Source organism: Dipodomys merriami, unplaced genomic scaffold (assembly GCF_024711535.1).
Source record: "Dipodomys merriami isolate MVZ:Mamm:240054 unplaced genomic scaffold, mDipMer1.0.p SCAF_6, whole genome shotgun sequence".
NCBI lineage: Eukaryota > Metazoa > Chordata > Mammalia > Rodentia > Heteromyidae > Dipodomys > Dipodomys merriami.
In genome coordinates, this window is record NW_027206179.1 from 21,392,118 (window position 1) to 21,413,761 (window position 21,644).

General features: G+C 50.8%; 2 protein-coding genes across 3 annotated transcripts in view; one reads left to right on the plus strand and one right to left on the minus strand.

Annotated features, from left to right (window-relative positions):
* The window catches only part of Stk24 (serine/threonine kinase 24), a 79,864-nt gene extending 66,823 nt beyond the window's left edge, over positions 1-13,041 (plus strand). Inside the window, exons 6-11 of the mRNA XM_070002706.1 lie at positions 4,184-4,369; positions 6,026-6,171; positions 7,699-7,822; positions 9,030-9,098; positions 10,408-10,544; positions 12,028-13,041. Coding sequence (XP_069858807.1) covers positions 4,184-4,369; positions 6,026-6,171; positions 7,699-7,822; positions 9,030-9,098; positions 10,408-10,544; positions 12,028-12,064 — 699 coding nt within the window. The 3' untranslated portion in view covers positions 12,065-13,041. The remainder of the gene's footprint in view (positions 1-4,183; positions 4,370-6,025; positions 6,172-7,698; positions 7,823-9,029; positions 9,099-10,407; positions 10,545-12,027) is intronic.
* Positions 13,042-15,808: 2,767 nt separating this feature from the next.
* Farp1 (FERM, ARH/RhoGEF and pleckstrin domain protein 1) overlaps positions 15,809-21,644 on the minus strand; it is a 230,974-nt gene continuing 225,138 nt past the window's right edge. For both annotated transcript variants that reach the window (XM_070002707.1, XM_070002708.1), the window contains exons 25-27: positions 18,953-19,060; positions 18,615-18,766; positions 15,809-17,311 (exon numbers count right to left, since the gene is read on the minus strand). In XM_070002707.1, coding sequence (XP_069858808.1) covers positions 17,230-17,311; positions 18,615-18,766; positions 18,953-19,060 — 342 coding nt within the window. In that variant the 3' untranslated portion in view covers positions 15,809-17,229. The remainder of the gene's footprint in view (positions 17,312-18,614; positions 18,767-18,952; positions 19,061-21,644) is intronic.

Genomic DNA, 21,644 nt, shown 5'->3' on the forward strand with positions numbered 1-21,644 from the left:
AACCACCAGAAAACCAGAAGTGGTGCTATGGTTCAAATGGTAGAGCGCTAGCCTTGAGCCGAGAGCTGAGGGACAGCGCCCAGGCCTAGAGTTCAAGCCCCACAAGCGACAAAAATAGTAATAGTAATTAGGTATGTTGACATTGTGTGTTTTTATGTATTTGTTTTTTGAGATGGTCTTACTCATAACCCTGGCTGATCCCCTTTGCTGCAAACCCATGTGCTCGGATTACAGGAGTGTGTTACCACACTCAGCATGTATATTTTAAAAATGGAAACGTTATGGCTGTGTCCTGGTGGCTTCTGACTAATCCTAGCTACTTAGGAGGTTAAGTTTAAGTTCTGAGTATGATAGTTCAAAACCAACCATCCTTAGCAGGAAAGTCTGGGCATTTCTTTTATCTCCAATTAACCATCCAAAAGCCACACACACACACACACACACACACACACACACACACACACACACACACACACACACACACACACACACACACACACACACACACACACACACACACACACACACACACACACACACACACACACACACACACACACACACACACACACACACACACACACACACACACACACACACACACACGGCATTTCTTTTATCTCCAATTAACCATCCAAACACACACACACACACACACACGGCATTTCTTTTATCTCCAATTAACCATCCAAAAGCCACACACACACACACACACACACACACACACACACACACACACACACACACACACACACACACACACACACACACACACACACACACACACACACACACACACGGAAACTTCAATGTGTAATAGATCTCTCTCCTAGAATTATGTCACTTTAGCCAGCCTGGCATGGCTCAGGTGGTAGAGTGCAAGTTGAGTTTTGTCGCTTTAGGACTTGTCAGGAATGTAGGTGTTTATCCATCCTCTTCATTTGTCAAAGTATGTATGTCTAGACTTGGATAGGGGAGAGTAGAACCCGAGTTCTGAAGTTCTTAATCACTTCTCATTCTTTATAGTAAATTAGCTGCTCTGCCATGGCCCATGTGACTTGAAGCTCCTGCTACACATTTTCTTTCCTTCCTTCCTTCCTTCCTTCCTTCCTTCCTCTCTCTCTCTCTCTCTCTCTCTCTCTCTCTCTCTCTCTCTCTCTCTCTCTCTCTCTTTCTTTCTTTCTTTCTTTCTGTCATGGTTCTTGAACTCTGAGCCTACGTGCTCTCCCTCAGCTCTTCAGCTCAAAGCTAATGCTCTACTACTTGAGCCACAGTGCCACTTCTGGTTTCTGGTAGTTTTTTGGAGTTAAGAGTCGCACAGAATTTTCCTGCCCAGGCTGGCTTTGAGCCTCAGTCCTCAGATCTTAGCCTCCTGAGTAGCTAGAATCACAGGCATGAGTCACTGGCGCTCGGCTTCTTCCTTTCTTTACTAGGGCCTGAACTCTTTCTTACTCATGGCTGGTGTTCTACCAGTTTAGTTATGTCTAGCCCAGCTTACAGTTTTTCTTTCATTGGTGGTACTGGGGGTTGTTGAACTCAGGGCATTGTACTTGCTCAGTTTGCTTGCTTGGCTAGCCCTCTCCCACTTAAGTCATGCTTCCAGCCAGCTTTTTACTGGTTTGTTGGAGACTGAGTCTCTTAGACTGCTGCCTAGATCAGCTTGGAAGTGAGTTACTTCAGGCCTCAGCCTTCTGTATAGTTAGGATTCCAGTATCTGCTAGAATTTTTCTTCCAGAGCTTTCCTGGTGTTGTGAGCTGTGCTGATAACTTAGTCCTGGTGCAAGGCCTCTCTGTCACCGTTGCAGAAGATGCTTGGTGAGGTCCAGATCCGTTGGCTAGATGAAGATACTGTCTGGAGATTGCAGGAACACTGGCTAGTTTGTAAGGAGGTAGCATGAAAAACTACATCCCCCTTTTCACCCTTTTAATACTTTGCCTTTGACTGACTTGTCAAAAGCTGTTTGTGGGCTTGGATCATACTTCATGACTCAGGTGAAAGCAGGTGCAGACACCTGTCACATGATGTGGACTGCTGGATTGCTGGCTTGGAAGCATGCAATGTGCACATCAGGTGGTGGTGTTTTCACCGCTGGGGCTGCACGGGGCTAACCTTGTCTCTGGTGGGGTCTATCTAGCTACTCAGGAGCCACGCCCTATCTGCCATTCATCAAACGTAGCTCTGACCAACAGCTCTAATTATGGTTGGCTTGGTATCTGAGCATGCATGCTCAGCCGCAGTGTTTGCCTTGGTTGGCTCTTAGGTCAATCTGCGCGGAGACCATTTGTGGGGAGGGAAAGTCTGCTTGGGTTGTAGACTCCATTCACAGAGTAAACTGAGCCTGAAACATCCTCCTGCAGTAGAAGCTATGTGGGTGGGAAATAGTGATGTTGCTAAAGCTGTGGAAGAATCCAGCCACTAGCCAGCCCTCCTGTGAGGACTCCCCCTCCCCCATACCATCTCAGTCCTAGAGAGGGAGGCCAGCCCTCCTGTGAGTACTCCCTGCTCCTAACCCTCCCCTTCACGACCTCAGGCCTAGAGCAGGAGGCCAGGAGTGATACGAACGAGGAGACAGGTGACACTGCACTTGTTTTAGCATGTGTAATGTTGGATATTTTAGATCATGCATAAATGTCTTTTATGCCTCTAGATTCCACTTCTGTGCTATACACTTTGCAGTACACATGAAACTACTAAAACCAGTTTTGTTTTGAATAGCCTAGAATTTTGACTCAGAAATATACATGTTTGTATTTTGCTTGTGTTTTTCCCTTTGATTTTAGAGAGTTGATGAGGGTTTCTTCTAGAATTGTTTTCTATGTATAGTTTTAAATAAGTTGTATTACATCTTCAGATTAGTAGGCAGCTTGTTTTGTCTCACATGCTGTCGTGACATTTAGAATGTTCTATACCCTTTCCCACCCCGCTGCCATGGCAAAAAGGGTCTTGGCTGTCAGGAATGGCTGGTTCCCGAGGTCACTCAGGAGCTGCTGCCTGAAAGTACTGCTCTGCTGCTCAGAAAGGACCTGCTACCGTCCTTGTAGCTTTTGCCTTGAGCTTGTTGTAAAAACTATGGCCAGCTGATTAGGGGATGAGGCTGTCCATGCAAAAAAGTTAATGAAACCATGTAAAAGAACATCTGGGTATGAGCGTGAGAGGTGGCAGGTAGATCATGGTCTGGGGCCGGCTGAGAAAAAAAACAAAAACCACTATGTGAAAAATAAAGCCTAAAGGGCAGTAGGAAGGCTAGCACATGGATTGTTCTCAATGAAAAGAGCTTTGGACAACCTAACCATCTAATGGCATGCAAGGTTTCTATAGTAGGGGAAATTTAATTGTTACATGCTACTAAAAAATTCCAGCTGGGCACTGACTATAATCCTTATTCAGGAGGCTGAGATCTGAAGATTGTGGTTCAAAGCCAGCCAAGGCAGAAAAGTTCTCATGAGACTTTCCAATTAACCACTTAAAAATCAGAAGTGGAGCTGTGGCTCAAAGTGATAGAGTTCTAGCCTTGAGCAAAATTTCTCAGAGGCAGTGCCCAGGCCCCAAGTTCAAGCCCCACAACTGACACCCCCCCCCAAAAAAAAAAGATAGTCCTTGATAAACCCATTTTGAATTGAAAATGCAGGGACTCCACCTAACCTCTGAGCACTGGGTCTGGCAGCCTTGCCCCTCTGGTTAATCACAGTGCTGCCTGGGAGTGGTGGCAGCTGTGACTGTGTGGAGACCCCAAGATGAGGTCCAGACTTGAAGTGAAGTGTGGTTTGCACAGACTGCGTTGCTGCCGTACCCCTGCCTGCAAGGCAGACATCACGTGTTGATGAGGAGTAAAATGCCTTCACAGTACCACACTATTAGGGCGGTGTCTCCTGATGGGTAGTTTATTACAAAATACACTGTGGCAACAAATCCAGTCTGTATGACAAAACATTAAGTAATTAAATTTGTGCGAGTGATGGACTTACAGTGGTACTCTACATTAATATTTTCTATTTCTGCGTGTATCTGAAACATTATTCATTTAAGTTCTGGGCACTGTGGTAGATACTTTGCCTACATCTCCATCAGCCACAAGTACCCTTTCCAAAACTTCAGCTACACATTGACAGATGTGTTTTCTTTTCCTAGGTATTGGCTTGAATGAGTCTCTGTCCGCACCCTCAAGCTGCTCTTGTGTTGCAGGCAGATATCTGGTCCCTGGGCATTACAGCCATAGAACTGGCCAAAGGGGAGCCACCCCACTCGGAACTGCACCCCATGAAGGTTTTATTCCTCATTCCAAAGAACAATCCCCCGACGCTGGAAGGAAGCTACAGCAAGCCCCTCAAGGAGTTCGTGGAGGCCTGTTTGAACAAGGAGCCCAGCTTTGTGAGTCTGCCCTGCATGGCCTCACCACTCCCAGCCCCGTCCCATACAGCTTGCTGCCTCCAACCCTGCTTGCTTTCTTTGAATTGCAAATACGCCTTTATTGTCATTTCTCCCTTTTAAAGATTATTTTATTTCAGATTTTCTGTCATCTCATGCCGCATTGAGCCTAAAGAATAGTCTCCTTGTTACCACATAAGGACTCATGAATTTTTTAGTATTTATAGAGGAAGATCAGACTTAAACGATAAAGCTATTTTTAGTAATGGCAACGTCTAGTCTGGAAAATAATGATAGCGGGTCTTTAATGTGTTCATTTCTACTTGGTGTTCATCAGTTTCCAGCTTGCATGCTCTAGGAAACAAAAATCAAGGATGCAGGGTGATAGATGTACCAATCACCTGGCCATCGCGTGGGGAGCCGAGGCACCTACTGCTGCATAGTTCCGCCTCTTTTCTCTTGGAATCAGGACATTTTTCTGAAAGCTGACCGTTTTGGTGCTTACCTTAGGCCCCCACCCCCCTTTTTTTTGGTTGGTCGTGGGGCTTGAACTCTGGGCCTGGGCCCTGTCCCTGGGCTCTTCAGCTCAAGGCAAGCACTCTATACTGCTAGAGCCACAGTGCGCCACTTCCGGTTTTCTGCGTGGTTTATTGGAGATAAGAGTCTCATGGACTTTCCTGCCTGGGCTGGCTTTGAACCATGATCCTCAGATCTCTGAGTAGCTAGGATTACAGGCGTGAGCCACAGGCGCCCCACAGGCCCTTGTTTTATGTCTGACTTTTCTGGCACAGCCAGCAATAGACCAGGACACCCCTTGGTAAGTCTTAACCTAAGTGGGCGTCCTGTGATGTTCTATGAAGGCGCCGTGGGTGGCCCCACTCCCCTGTGAGGTACTGCGCAGGCACCCGGGGGTGGCTGCTCCCTTCCGTGCCCTGTGAGGTTCTGTGCAGGCTCTGGGGGTGGCCGTGGTCTCCCGTGTCCTGTGAGGTTCTGCGCAGGCGCCCTGGGCGGCCGGGTGCTCCTGTGTTCTGTGAGGTTCTGCGCAGGTCTGTGTGCTGCCGTACTCTCTTGTGGTCGGTGAGGTTCTGCATAGGCTCTCTGTGTTTTGTGAAGTTTTGAGCAGGCGCTGTGAGCCTCAGCACTCTCCGTGTCCTGTGAGTTCTGAGCATGTGCCGTGGGCCGCCGCACTCTCCCGTGTCCTGTGAGTTCTGAGCAGGCGCTGTGGGCTGCCACGCTCTCCCGTGTCCTGTGAGGTCTGAGCATGTGCCGTGGGCCGCCGCGCTCTCCCGTGTCCTGTGAGGTTCTGCGCAGGCGCCGTGGGCCGCTGCGCTCTCCCGTGTCCTGTGAGGTTCTGCGCAGCTGTGAGCGGCGGCGGCGCACGCACGCAGGTTCTGCAAAGGTGTATTCGGGAGAGGGTCCTTTGTCTTTGATCGCCAGGTTCGAGCTATGTTGAGGACCCTGTTGAGTACTGAGCATTAGGTTTATTCTGTGACCCAAGTCTGCACCTGTGTAAAGCGTGAGGCCTCAGGAAAGGCTTGGAAGCAGAGCCCAATGCTGATGACTGTGTGTGTGGTGTTCTGAGGCAGCCTGTCCTCGGGTTGAGGGGGTAGAGCTAGAAAGAACTTCAGCTCACTCTTTGGCCACGTGCATGTTTTCCAGAGACCCACCGCTAAGGAATTGCTGAAGCACAAGTTTATAATCCGCAATGCAAAGAAAACCTCCTATCTGACTGAGCTGATCGACAGGTACAAGAGGTGGAAGGCCGAGCAGAGCCATGACGACTCGAGCTCCGAGGACTCGGATGCGTAAGTCCCTGCCCCCCGGTGTGCGGCCATCGGTGTGCGGCCGTCGCTGCTGCACACTCGTTTGGGGACAGATGTCCTGTTTGTCCCTTATGTGGGTCAGGTGGGTCTACGGTGATGTGCACACGCACCTCTAAGACCTGTATAGGAGTCTTCAGCCTCTCGTATAGCCTGGGAGATTCTTTGAATAGCAGCAGTGTGACAGAGCTTGGCCTGGCTTCCATTTCTTTTGTTACACTTCCTCCTCCTAAAGTACATCATCAGACCCTTGAGTATATTTTGTGGGCCCCTTTTGGCATTCTGGTAGATTCTTGGTGTGGGAGAGCGGTGTGTGGGGAGACTACACTGAATGCTGGGCTCTGGCTCAGCACCCAGCTTCTGGGAGCTGGCGAGTGAAGGGGTTTGGATCTTCCATGTGGGGAGCAGTGGGGGGGAAAGGAGGTGCATGATCATGACCTAACAGGGTGGACCCCCAGCCCACCCCACCTGCAACCCCCCCCCCCCCCACTGAGACATGGTGGGGACTTTCAGGACAGACACAGAATGGTTCTTCAGGTCCCCAGGGGACCTCTCTTTACAGACAAGATGGAGACCACTGGCTTTGGAGGTTGTTGAGGTGATAAGCTGGCAGATTGTGGGCGGCAAGCTGGGGAGCAGGGGAGGTTCTGAGATCAGGATGTGGCGGCAGGTTTGTGTAAAGGAGGGGAAGCTGTTCAGCTGTGGGCAGCGGGGGTACTGTTGCCCTGAGAAGGCACTGGAGGCCATGTTTGCTGTGCATTGTGTTGACTTGGAGCTGCTTCCTGGGTGTCGAGAAGGAGATGGCCACTTCACAGGTCACAGGGAGGTGGGGCATGGCCAGACCATGAGGTGCAGCGTACAGACTTAGGGATCGCCCATAGAAGCCTCAGGACTGGGGCGTGTGTGCAGTTATTAGAGTCCTGAGAACAGATGATGTTACTCATTGTGTGGCGCATAAGAAGAGCCAGCCTGGGCCCAGGTTCCAGGGCAGCAAACCAGAGTGGATGGAGCGCATGTGGCGCCTTGCTGAGGAGGAGTCCAGGCACTGGGCCCGCTGCACTATAGCCTTGGGGATGGTGAGAGGGTTCTGGGGACTGAACAGGCTTCCCCTTAGGACTAGCGTGTTGGGTCACAGGTGGGCATGAAAGGTGGAGATGACCATATAAGGCTGTAACTGAGAGGTTCATGGCCAGGGAAGGAAGGAGCGCATGCTTTCAGCCTTGACAAGAAAGAGCACGAAGAGAGAAATTGAGGCCCAAGAGAGAGGCCAGCAGAAGGGCAGGCAGATGGTTGTGGAGGAGAATGCTGGGGAAGCATGGGTACAGATGCCACTGGCACAGGGTGACAGCGGGAAGTCCCAAGGGACTGGTCAGGTGGACTGTAGTGGATGCAGTGGTGGGGAACAACGGTGAAATGTGGCTCAGGAGGGGCCCCCAGGGTTGGGCAGCAAGTGTTCAGTCCAGTTAGCAGGGGCTGGCCTCTGTGACACCTCAGTGGGGTCTCTGCCTTCAGGGAAACGGATGGCCAGGCATCGGGAGGCAGTGACTCTGGGGACTGGATCTTCACCATCCGAGAGAAGGATCCCAAAAACCTGGAAAACGGAGCTCTGCAGCCGTCGGAGTTGGAAAGAAATAAGGTATGGTGGCTCAGGCTCTTTGCCGAGGGCTTGCTGTGGAGTGGGTGGGTTCCTTGAAGCAACCCCACGGCGGCATCACTAAACCCGAGACCTGGCTGCTGGCCTGCTCTGCAGTGCCAGGCACCGCTGCCTTCACTCCCTGACCCTCCGCGGCCCTAGGCCTGAACGTTCACGTATGAATCTACGTGTGCCTGCCTGTTGGACTCGCTTGTGTAACATACCAGAGTTTCAAAAGTCTTAAAAAAGAATATACTGCTTTTGGGACTGACATAAAATTTAGTTTTGATGGATTGGTTTTATAACTGCTTAAATTTACAAGTTATATTTAAGGTCTTATTAAAACAGCCCTGCTGGGTCAGGAGGCCCACATACCAGGATCATGGTTTGAAGCCAGCCCAGCAGGAAAGTTTGTGAGACTTTTTTTTTGGCTGGGGGGGGGTGGGGGGGGAGGGTCAGTTGTGGGGCTTGAACTCTGGGTCTGGGTACTGTCCCGAGCTCTTCAGCTCAAGGCAAGTGCTCTACCACTTGAGCCACAGTGCCACTTCTGGTTTTCTGGTGGTTAATTGGGGATGAGGACTTTCCTTGCCTGGGCTGCTTTGAACTGTGATCCTCAGATCTCAGCCTCATGAGTAAGCTAGGATTACAGGTGTGAGCCACCAGTGCTGGCTTTGTGAGATTCTTATCTGCAGATAACCATAAAATGCTGAAAGTGGAACTGTGATTCAAGTGGCAGAGCTCTTAGCCTTAAGCAAAAGAAGCTCAGGGACAGTTCCCAGGTGCAGAGTTCAAGCCCCAGTACTGGCACTTCCTCCCCCCAAAAATGGCTGTGCTTTTGTGCCAAAGTGGCTGGAAGTTTGTGTGGAGGTGTGAAAGTGGAGACAGACATCTCATCCGACAGCCACCTACCTGATTTCCCTGTCCAGCAAAGTACTTCACAGGCACCACGAGGCAGCGGGTACAGCACAGCTGCATCCACAGAGCACACCTGGCTGCCATCTTTCCACCCTGGGGTCTCAGCTTTGGGGGCTTGCCTCTGACTACAAATCACACTTGGTAGTCCTGTAAGAGACACAGCAAGCAGAGCGGAGCAGAGCCGGTCCCGTGGGGGGTGGGGCTGTGGAGTGGGCAGCGCCAGGTGTGTCGTTTACCGAGTGACTGCCCGCGTTTATGTGCCTGCCTCTCACGGCCTTTTCTTTTCTTTCCCAAGATGAAAGACATCCCAAAGAGGCCTTTCTCTCAGTGTCTATCCACGATTATTTCTCCTCTGTTTGCAGAGGTAAGATCCCTGGATGCTTTCTGGGGAGCGGTGAGGGCGCAAAGTGGGGATCAGGTCCCTGCTTCGGTGGGCCCATCACCCACCCACATGGGCATAGCCACAAAGAGGCTCGGCACGTCTGCGCTCTGCCCGTGGTGAGGTGGCACCTGGGCAGACGTCTTCTGTTGTGACTCCCACGGGAGAAGTCTGCAGATAGGGCCCGGTGCGGCCCAGTCCCTGCCTCAGGAACGCTTGGGGCAACATGAGAAGTCGATTTTCCTTTGAAGGAGACGTGTGTCCCCTGGAACTCCTCCAGTGCCCCTTACCCACTGTTTGTGTGGTGCTCTGGGCCTCTCTGGGGCAGCCTTCCCCGGCTTTCCCCACTCAGCAGCCTTCCCCAGGGGCTGCCTCAAGGAGCCTGCGTGGGATCCCATGTCCCGCTGGCTGCTGTGGGAGGAGCCACACACAGGTCATTTCACTGATCTCAGGCTCAGTGTGTGTGCCCAGCCCGTGCCAGTCCCACGATGTGGATGTGCTGGAGCCCCCTCACACCCTGGGGGGAGCCTGAGCCCCCCCCCCCCCCCCCCGTAGAAGTGCATTTTGGTGTTTCCCGGGGCTGCCCCTCCACCCTTTCCTAGTTCCTCCTTTGGGACCAGGTGTGGGTGGAGGGGTGGGCTGCGCTGTGAACACTGGGAAGTGACAGAGTACAGGCGCCACGGTCCCTTCCCTGGTCTGCCCTATCCAGTGCCTCCCTTCATGGACCACATTCGGAGGGAGGGGGCGACACTTGGTCTGGCAGCGCCATGTTTCCCATGCCCCGCAGCGCAAATGCCTTGGGAAATCTGTAAAGCTGGGAGGCCTGTGGTCCTGAGCAGCGCTCAGGGTCACATTGCACATGGGGGTGCTCCCTGGAAGGACTTGGGGATGACCTTAGAGGTGAAGACACCGGGGTTGTTAGGATTCCGGGCTGCCATGTACTTGCATGCGTGAGAGCACGTGGCAGCACTGTGGACAGAACGCGGCGGGCGCTGTTCCATCCACTCAGCCCGGGCGGCTGCCGCTGTGGCCTGGAGGCCCTGGGAGCTGTCAGATGCTAACACTGCTTTTCTGGGACCAGATGACCATCCATCCAAATCCAAAGTGGACAAGGCTAGGGGAGGTCAGTTCAGGCCCAGCTGGGACTACGTCTGTACATGCCATTCCCAGAGTTCTTTGGGGCCATGATGACTAAGCTCTGTGCCTGTACAGCGGTGGCAGGGCCCACGTGAGTACGAAGCAGGCGCTGCCGTGTGCACGTATGTCACGCCAGTCCTCTTGCATGTGTTTGCAGCTGAAGGAGAAGAGCCAGGCGTGTGGGGGCAACCTGGGGTCCATAGAAGAGCTGCGGGGAGCCATCTATCTGGCGGAAGAGGCCTGCCCGGGGATTTCTGACACCATGGTGGCGCAGCTGGTGCAGCGGCTGCAGAGGTACTTGCCTCCAGGCACCCAGGCCTCCCTTGAGGCTCTTCATTCTTGGGCTGACCGCAGACTCCAGGCGGCAGAGGCCTGAATTACGTGAACTAAAGGGGCAGGTTTGGAGATCCAGAATGGCTTTTAGAGGTCTACATAGCCTGTTGGGCATCAGGAGGCCTCTTCCACATGGAACCGCTTAGTGGGGTTTGGGCTTTGAGTCCAGTGCCCACACTGGACTCTCCAGCGGTGACCTGATACTGAGCAGACAGCTCTGTGCAACCAGCAGGTCTTCATTAGTGGCTGAAAGACCAGTCCAGAAGCTTATCTTGCAGCCCCGGCCATGGCCTGCAGAGGGCACCCTTCCCTCCCTGGTAGTTTTGCCTACATATACTTCGGTTGAGCTTTTAAATTTAAAGTTTAGGATTGTTTCCTCGACTATTTCCAATCTTGGAGCAATAATGTGGGTTTTTTTTTGTTTTTGTTTTTATTTTAATTTTTTCTATTGTGAAAATACTGTACAGAGGGGTTACAATTAAATGGGCAATAGATTCCTTATCAAGCATTGTAGCCTCCTCCTTTGTTTCCCCTCAATAATGTGTTTTTAAAATGATTCTCCTTACTCCCCTTTTTCAACTAAAGGCAAGGTAAAATTGTAGACATGAAGGAAAACAGAATTAGAAAGTTACCTACTTGCTCACTTCAGTATATTTCTGATTTCTCTAACACTGCCGCCTCTCACCTAGTGGCATGCATTTATTTTTGAGACTTACAAAGGCAGTATTTCTGCTTTTATAGTGCAGTGTGGTCTCAATTCCATTGACCTTTTTTTGAGGGGGTGGGGGTCGGTTGTGGGGCTTGACCTCAGGGCCTGGGCGTTGTCCATTATTCTTTGTGCCCATAGCTAGTACTCTACCACCTGAGTCAAGCTCCACTTCTGATTTCTGAGTGATTAGTTGGAGAGATAAGAGTCTCACAGGGACTTTTCTGCCCAGACTTTGATCAGGGCTTTGAACCACGATCCTCAGATCTTAGCCTTAATCTTACAGCTGGTATAACAACCTTTGACTGTTGAAAATCAAAAGATTTAAAAACAAAACATTGGAGAAAGGATCTTTGTGGAATATGTGATGTCCCCTTTGGACCGTGTTTCTGAAACTACAGATCTTCCGGGCCACATCAGTATTACTGCGCCCATAGGCGTTTCTGCACTGGGGACGCATCAGCCTGTACACACATGCACCCCGGGCCGCCTGTGTGGTTGGCCATCACCAAAATCTGGTCATCTGAATTAGTTGTTAATCACTTTAGTGCCCTGTGAAGTGCGTGTGTGGGAACTGTGATTCTTTGTAGAGTCCACTCATGAAGCTGTTGGTACTTGCTCCAGGCTTAAAAAAAAAACCTATTATTAATGATTGTAATTTTCTATAAAGAAATAAGATTGTGGTTATGTGAATTGGCCTAGGAGTTACTCACTTGGATTTCTTACTGTTTTCCCTAGATACTCACTAAGTGGCGGAGGAACTTCATCCCACTGAAATTCCTTCAGGCTCGGGTTGTGGTTTTCCTTTTCTCTTCATCATCCTCCTTTTTAAAGTCAACGAGGGCCTTCCGGCTGACTCTGCTGAAGAGGCGCCGCCGAGGGCGGAGCCCCGGACGCCACAGGCGCCCATCCTCGCTGGGCCACAGCCAGATGCAGCCTCGGCTCGGGCGCGGAGGGGCTGCCCCTTTAAGCAACTATTTTATTTTTTTATTGTTTTTAATTTTAACCATAGTGCACATATATTCAAGGAAAGTCTCTTTAAAAAAGAAAACAAACCCTGAAATGTATATTTGGGCTTATGATAGGCGACTAAGACGTGAAACCTCAGGTACCCGCTGTACGTTGGCACTCCCCGGGAGACGAGCCGCGCTGGGTGGTCGGTGTACAGATTTGTATATAGTGTCATTTCTACCGAGACCCTTTTGGCGTGCATAAGGAATCACTGTGTACACACTGGCCACATGCTTCTGTAGATAATTGTCTGTGGAGTAAATATTTGATAGGCCATAACTTGAGTCTATTGCCTTGCCTTTATTACATGTAAATTTTGAATTCTGTGACCAGTGATTTGGGTTTTGTTTTGTATTTGCAGGGTTTGCCATTAATAATAATTCCTACCCCTCTTCTAGAACACTCCTTTTTGTACCTTGGCCAGTGCAGCTTTCCCTCCTGTCTCTCCATCCCTTTTGGTACACTTCGAAGTTGATTTCCTTTGTCATTGATGGTACTATTTCTTAGTGTTTTAAATTGGAACATACATATCTGTCTCATGAAGCTTTAAATTATTACATTTAAGTTTCTCCCAGAGGAATCTCACCCAGTGTTTGTGTGGAACCCTGCCACGCGGTGTGTGTGCCATGCACACCACCTCTCCCCACGCCACGTTCTCTGGACCTCCTAGTTGACTCCGCCTATCATCGTTCCCACCCCGAAGTGTCTGGATGCTTACACAAATAAATTTTATAACACTTATTTTGCATACTCGTCTTGAAACGTGACTGCAGGGTGGACTGGGCACCTGCTGGGTGTGGTTGGATCTGTGTGTGTGTGTGCGCGCGCGTGTGTGTGTGTGTGTGTGTGTGTGTGTATTGAGACATTTCAGAAGATTCCAGGGAAAAGTGCCCAGAGGTCAGAACACCCCTTGTCCAGGTTAGCTTGCTATGCAACTTGTGTGGTTGGTTGGTCAGGGGTTTTGGCAGGATGCTGTGGCTCGTGGAATCTGTGCGTCTTCCAGAGACCTTGATGAGTGCTATGGTTCTAGAGGAGCTGTGGCTGCTGCTGTCGGCCCCGGCGGCGTGAGGTGGGGTGGGGGTGGGGGTGGGGGTGGTGTCCGTCTGGGTTTGCAACAGGCATCCATTGCGTGGCAGGTTGGGAACTGGGTTCATGAGAAGGGGGAAGCCTCCTTATACCAATGTGGGGCTCTCTCATTCGGGTACGGGAGTAGTCTTGTGTGTGTCAGTGTTGCTGGGTGTTACCTCTTAGAATACTTGGTCTTGAGCACTTGTGGACGCAAGGATGGCGGCTTAGCCGGCATACTGGAAGTGGCTGCTGCCACCCACGGTGCAGCGGCCTGGCTGGCGCTGGGAGGGGACGGGCCTGAGCTGCAGGGGTCGGACGGGCGTGTGGTTAATGTTTGGATTTGTTCTACAAAGTCTATTTTTTGAGACTTAATGGATCTGTGCTACCTTCTCAGTGGATTTGGTTGGACTGTTCTAGAAAGCATACCTACGTCTTGGTCGGAGGAACTGAAGTGAATTGTTCGTTGTGACTGTATGTGCTTCCACAGCAAGGATGTTAACTTGAACAATAAAATTTGAGAACATCTCATTTCATTTCTGGAGTATTCTTTATCAGCAGTGCTTTCTGTAGGCGGCAGAACCTAAGGGTCACTCTTGTCCACCACAGGAGAATATCAACTCTGCAATCGGAATCTGCTTCAGGAGTATGTGGCTTGTTTGGCGAAGAGCCACATGGGGGACGTGAGCTTTTCACAATGACAGACATCTTCACGGTCATGAGTGGACATGCACCTTTGCTTCAAGGGGAGGAGGAAATCACACTCAGGATCTCACACACGAGGCCAGCACTCCATGGCTGAGCCCCCCCCCCCCCCCCCCAAGCCAGTCAAGCTGTGCGCATTGTGGTTTTAAGCTGCTGGGTGGCATGGTAGAAGAAAGTCAGTAGTTTCTTTGCAGTTACTAGATTAAGCATGTGTACTCCCTCTCCTGAGGTAAGTGTGGTTTACTGGTTCAGAACCAATCACCTCCGCCTGGTCTCCTGAACCCTAGGTTCCGTGGACAGACACCGCTATAATGATTCTAAGGCCATCTTGTTTAACCAAGCTGGCTGTGTCCATTTCTGGTCCTTCAATGTGCTGTAGCAGTGGAACAATTGAGTCACAGAGATGCCTCTGCGCAGGCCATACATGGTTCACCGCCCTGTGGGCTGGACGCACAGCCAGTGTGGGAAGATCAGCATACACAGCACCATGAGACTTCTGATTTGCTTTATGCCTTCTTTTTGGTTGGCCGTGGGGCTTGGACGCTGTCCCTCAGCTCTTCATCTCAAGGCTAGTGCTCTACCACTGTGTCACTCCCAGTTTTCTGGTGGCTAATTGGAGATGAGTGTCATAAACTGTAACCCCTCTGTATAGCATCTTTACAGAAAAATAAAAGGAAAAAAGTCACGGACTTTCTGCCTGAGCTGGCTTTGAACCATGATCCTTAGATCTCAGCCTCCTGAGGAGCTAGGATTACAGGAGTGAGCCACTGGATCCCGGCTTTATGCCTTTTCAAGCTGTCATTCTGCGTGGCTGGCTGTGCAGTAAAGTGAGCCCCAGCCCAAACCTGCATTTGGGATCTTTGGCTACCAGCAGCCAGCTTTTTTTTTTTTTTTTTTTAAATGGTTGGTGCCAGTTGCATCTCCCTACCAAAGCTGACAGTTTTGTTGAAGCACCTAAGTTTTCTATGTAGCATTTTTACCTAGCATTTTTACCTGATCATAAGCATTCTCTTCCCTTAAAGAACGAGGATTTCCCTGGTTCTGCTGCAGAGCATTGAAGACAGAGGGCGCTCCTGTCATGTAAGGTCAATACAGCACTCATTCCGTGTCTTTGCATGGAGGGTAGAACACCACCTCTTCCTGGTGGCTGGGCATAGATGTCCAAGCTGATGGTTTGGAACTATTCATAAATGTTGAAGTAGCAGCCACTTTGTCACAAGTCTTAATGACAGATGATGTGTACATGTTAGTACTAGAGCTTGAACTTGGGGCCTGAGTGCTTTCCCTAAGCTTTTTTTGCTCAAGGATGGTGCTCCACCAATTGAGCCACTCCTCCACTTGAGCTTTTTGCTGGTTAACTGGAGTTAAGGACTGGAGATAAGCCCAGGGTTGGTTTGGAACCACAATCCTTGTCTTAACCTCCTAAGTAAGTAGCTACAGGTGTGAGCCACTAGAGCCTGGCTGACAGGTGACTTGGAGCATTTTTTTGATACCACTCTGCTACTGTACTGCTTGGTGCCAACCCCCCCCCCCCTCGCCTTTCACCAGGGACTTCCTGCCATGCAGAAGGCAGGACCCTACACACACATACACACACACCTTTCTTGGGTGTTCATTTCCTGTCCGAGCCTCCAGCCATTATCAGTCTTATCTCCCCAAGTTTTCCGTATCATTTCGAGTCTGTCCTGTTCCCCTCCACGTCTATCCCGCAGGACGGCAGTAAAGACAAGAGCCAGGGTGGTTGTTTTGCCTTAAAATGTCAATATGCTGGATTGTGGCGTGAGGTATTTTTATTCCCTTTTGTTAGTATTTAAAACCATCTGGTACATATTGTAAGGCAAAATGATTAACATATCTCGAGCTCTTTATCCATCTGTCAGGCATGGACGCCGGTCGGTCCCCGGCTCCACAACATGGGTGGGGGTGCCCATGGCTTCCCTGGTTGGGGGGGGGGTAGTTAGAAAGGCTCAAGAACATGAAGGGAATGGCGGCAAACCCAGTCACCGCGGGGAACCGGTGAATGTTTTCCCACTCAGGCCCAAGTGGTTGTTGGCAACTAGGTTTCTGGTAGAGTCTGTCCAGGATGCATCCTGTCACCCTGTCCATCCGCCATGCCTGGGGTGGTGGTGGGGGGAGAAGATGTGTGTAAAAACAAAGACTTATTTTGAAGACAGGCACAAGAAATAACTACTAGAGAATGTGCAGGTTCAAACCATGGTGGAGGGGGAGGGTCCAGCCGAGGGCCCGGGACCGTGTACTGTACCATTACCCAGCAGGCTCCCACATCCACAGCGCGCGCGCCGCCCCCTGGCCGAACCCCACCAATGGCCCCAGTCAGTGACATACAGGTTCTCATGCTAGTGACACAGACAGCAAAACACAGCCTATCACGTCCTCACTGTATATACCACGCACAGTACAGCGACAGCCAGGTATTGCACTGGATTTCTGCTTCTCTTCACAGAAAAACAACCCCGCTACAGTTTGCCAATAGCAATCACAAACAATTTGGTCAATTTCCACCAAGGTCTGCTTGCCCCCCACCCCCCCTTGGACCCGAGCCCCCCTGGGCAAAACGGAGCACACCGCAGACCGTTGTCAAGCAAAGTGAGTTGTACAAACGTCCTAGTATTATAAAAGTAGAAAGATGGGGGGGGACCCGAAATCTGAAAATGATCTCATTAGCTTAAGACTGTGCCATGTGCATCGCCAACACTGGGAAAAAAAAATCTTTTTTTGTTTTGTTTTGTTTTTAAAAACAGCAGCCTACAGGTGAAAAGTAATAAAAGTCCTTTTCTAAGAAAGAGAAGAGCACGGGCTGTGTCTTGGCTTGAACAGACGCGCTGCGTTCAGGCTGCACGGGGTGGGGGTGGGGAGGGGAGATGGCATTTGGCACTCTTAATGATTCAATTCAATACTGGCACAAGCTGAAAAGAGCCCCCGGTGGCCGGGTGGCCGGGACTGACCAAGTCCCCAGCCTGGCGGAGGGAGGGAGGCTGCCGTTCCAATGAGAGATTAACAGCGGAGGGAGGAAGGGAGGGAGGGAAAAGGGCAGACTCGCTGTAGAACCACCTTTGGTTCAGACAGCTGTGGAATATTCGCTAGGCTTCACTGCCTTCCGGGGGAACCGCCACAGCTGCATCGGCCAGCCGCGTGCAGTCAGTACACGTGAGACTCTTTGTGACTCAAGATGTGGGCCTTGGAGGCTGAGCTGGTAGCGCTTCGGATCACTTCCATCCACCTGCAACAGAGGAAGACGTCTGTGTGTGTGTGTGTGGGGGGGGGGGGGGGGGGGCTTCGTGTCACCTGGTGGTCATTATAGAAACATGACCTGATAGGAGACCACTGAGTTTCTACCGGCCACGTTAGCAGAAAAGTGAGGGTTCCTGAGAGGAACACAGTTTGGAAACCCTGGGCCCTGGGCGTGCTCATCTCGAGGAAGCAGGGCAGCAGGCTCCACTTTGAGTGGTTGGTGGCAAGCTGGCCACGTAGGAGACCTCTACCTCCTAAACCTTTTGGGAGATGGTGTAGGAACTCTGCTTTGGGTATCTGGTGAGCCAGTAGTTCTCAGTGAGACCTGGGAGACCTCCCGAGGCATCATCCCTGAGTTCAGGGGTGTCAGTCCACAAGGCCCAACATCCCATCATCTGATCTACCCTCAGAAGGCTGAGGCTTTGTGAGCGGGGTCTCCCCACTCACTCCCAGCCCTCAGGCCTTGCCACTGAAGGCCACATTATCCTGATACCACCAGAAATGGACCTCAAATTGGATAAACCTAGCTCCTAAATGCAGCCTCTTAGTCTAGATTTTCCAGTCCAGGATAGAATCTGAGAAGCACAATCTTCCAGGTAGTGTCATTCAGGATCTGCCTTTTTGTTTTCTTGGGGATGTTAAACTGGTTTTATCCCATTGTCTCTTTTCATGGAACTTACTAGGGACCATGCACAGCCCATCATTGGCCCCTTGATTTAGAACTGCACCGGGGGCGGGGGGGGGGGGGGGGGGACTGAGCACCAACGGAACAGGTTCCTGTTGTGTGCAACCGCACAGCCCGGGTGGAAACTTCCCCCAGCAACATGACAGCTCTGGTTGGTAACTGCCGCCTTCGTACCCGTAACCCAAGGAGCCCCGCCAGTGGTGGGTATGCCAGAAGGCTGGAGTTCTGTGAGAGGATCAATGCCTCAGCCCAATATTTCCACTGGACATAGGAATTTCAGGAGCTGTCTCAAGCCAAGGCCTGGCTTTGTTTCACAGATTTCTTGGTTAGATGAAGACTACTGCATTGGGGTGTCATTGTACCCCAGTAATGATACTCAAGAGGGGACCCAGGGACAGCTGAGCTCTCTCCTTCCTCATGAGGACTTTTGAACACACACACACACACACACACACACACACACACACACACACACACACACACACACACACACACACACACACACACACACACACACACACACACACACACACACACACACACACACACACGGCTACAAACAGAGCCCTGGGGTTGGGAAGGCTTCCCTGCAGGTGGCGACACCTACCGGTCAAACGTGTATTCACTTTCGGCCCGGAAGTAGTACACGTGGGACTTGAAATGCAGCTTGAATACGTAGTCCTTGTGAATGTTCTCGGACTCAGAGGGAATGGTGAGGGAGTACCCCAGCAGAGGCAGGCTGGCCAGGGGGTGATTGTCCTGGGGAGGGGCAGAGGCAGAGTGTTCTGGGGCAGCAGCATGCGGCCCCCACCCAGCAGTGACTCTGGGAGCCCAGGCGGCTGCACCCAAGGGCTCAGAGGCCAGAAAGGCTGAGCCACTGCTGCGGCTCCAGGAATGAGTCACCCCGGGAGGCCCAGGGTTCCCTGTCCCCTAGGGAACACTTACCTGGTGTGATTTGTAGAAGAACAGGCAGAAGTTTGTGAACACCACCCACAGCTTCTGCCAGCCATTGCTGTTCTTGAATTTCCTCAACAGGTTCCCGGACAGCTGGTTCTACAAGATGAACGGGCCGGTCAGGTGCCCAGATGGAAACCCATACTGGCCGAGTACAGCTAGCCTCCAGGACGTGGTCCCTGGCGGTGTCCTGGTACGAAGGGCTGCTGGCCACGGGCACAGGGAGAAACACCTGCATTGTATGAGCCTGACTCTTGTTTTGTGTTTGTTTTTGTGCCGGTCCTGGGGCTTGAACTCAGGGTCTGGGTGTTGTCCCTGGGCTTTTTTTCCCCCTCCTTCAAGGCTAGTCACTACCACTTGAGCCACAATTCCACTTCCGGCTTTTTGGGTGATTAATTGGAGATAAGAGTCTCAGATTTGCCGGGCGCTGTTGGCTCACGCCTGTAATCCTAGCTACTCAGGAGGCTGAGATCTGAGGATCTCGGTTCAAAGCCAGCCCGGGCAAGAAAGACCATGAGACTCCTATCTCCAATAAACCACCAGAAAACCGGAAGTGGTGCTGTAGCTCAAGTGGTAGAGCGCTCGCCTTGAGCTGAAGAGCTGAGGGACAGCGCCCAGGCCCAGAGTTCAAGCCCCACGACCGACAAAAAAAAAAAAAAAAAAAAAAGAGTCTCAGATTTTCCTGCCAGGGCTGGCTTCAAACTGCGATCTTTAGATCTCAGCCTCTTGAGTAGCTAGGATTACAGGGTGTGAGCCACTGGTACCCAGCTTTAACTCCCGTTTTAACTTCTAAATTAATTTTGTATTACTGGGGGTTAAACTCAGAGCCCGACTGAGATATCACCTCACTCCAGTTAGAACGGCAAAAATCAAGAACTCTAACAACAACAGATGCTGGAGGGGATGTGGACAGAAAGGAACCTTACTTCATTGTTGGTGGGAATGTAAACTTGTTCAACCACTTTGGAAAGCAGTATGGAGGTTCCTCAAAAGACTTCACATAGAACTCCCCTATGACCCAGCAATCCCACTTTTGGGCATTTACCTAAATGTTTACAAACAAGACCACACTAAAGCTACTAGCACAACTATGCTTATTGCAGCATTATTTACCATAGCTAAGATATGGAACCAACCCAGATGCCCCTCAGTAGATGAATGGATCAAGAAAATGTGGAATTCTATGCCTCCATCAGAAAGAATGACATTGCCCCATTTGTTAGGAAATGGAAAAACTTGGAAAAAATCATATTAAGTGAAGTAAGCCAGGCCCAAAGAAACATAGGTCCCATGGTTTCCCTTATTTGTAATATCTAGTATATGTATGAGTCAAGCGGAAAAGGTCAGATAATGTGATGTCAGGAAAATGAACCCTTAGATGTGTATTTTAATATTTTTTTCTTTCATGCATGTGTTTCTAACGCATTTATAAGATTATCTCTTTGTTGCTTTGTATGTCCCTCCCCCACAGTATAACCCCTGCTTTCACTATATTTGATGTCAGTATAACTTGTGGAGGAGATGGGGAAAAACCAGTTGTTTAAGGATACAGGTGGACCTGTTGCAACAATGAGAAATACAAGTTGTCATGTCCAAAACGAGCTTTACAATGTGGGGGGGGGGGCAGGGGGGAGAAGGAGAAGGATTGGGATTGGAGGGGAGGGGGGAGGCTGGGAAGGGATGTGAAGGGTAAACACAGGAGGAGGCTGCAATGCTTGGTAAGAAATGTACGCATTATCCTGCCCATGTAATTGTAACTCCTCTGTACAGTATGTTCACAAATAAAATAAAATTAAATTTAAAAAAAAAAAAACAAAAAAACTCAAGAGCCCGATCTGATTAGGCCCCGCCCGCAGCAGCTCAGGATTCGACCTTATTCAGGAGATGATGAGGTGAGCAGGGTCTCACGAATCCTTTTCCAGTGTCAGTGGGGTCTGCTGAGGAGTCATGGGGACACGGAGGCAAGGAACGGTGTACAATCAGCAGAGACTACAGCATCCACAGCCACACAATACCTGGCAGCCAGGAACAAGCTGGAGAGGGGCTGTGAGGCTCCCCACAGGCTTCAGGGGGGTCCATAAACAGGCTAATATCTTCAGTTTTGACTTCTAGCTTCCAGACTGGCAAGAAATGTCAAAGCCCCTGGTGTGTGGTTCTTTTTCTGGGGAGCTGGAAGAACTGAAGGGCTCCTGACTGCCACCTAGTGGGCCAGGGTGGAAGCTCTCCTGCACGGTTCTAGGGGCTCCATCTAGCCTTTCAGGCCCCTCAAAAAGTCACACTGCCTTTACGTGCTTTTGGGGCTTCCGAGCTTTCTATCAAACCCACTACTGGTTCATAGTTGTACGCGCCCAGGTGGTAGGCTAGGTTTGGCCTGTGGCAATCTTGGACCTGTGCTTTAGGGGAAGGATGTATTCCCATTTCACGCCCCCCCCCCCCCCCCATATAGGGAAGGCCGTGTAGACCCCTTGCCCACAGGGCCAGACTAACACAGTATTTCTAGGCCACAGAGGACTTGAAGAGAGGCTCCAGTCCCTGAACCCGGTGACCGCAGTGTGACACTACAGTCGCATCACAGCTGGGACTTGGTCTATGTTTAGAGTGAGTGTGGCTGGGTGCTGGTGACTTAGGCATGTCCTCTTAGCTACTCAGGAGGCTGAGATTGTGAGGACTGAGATTGGAGGCC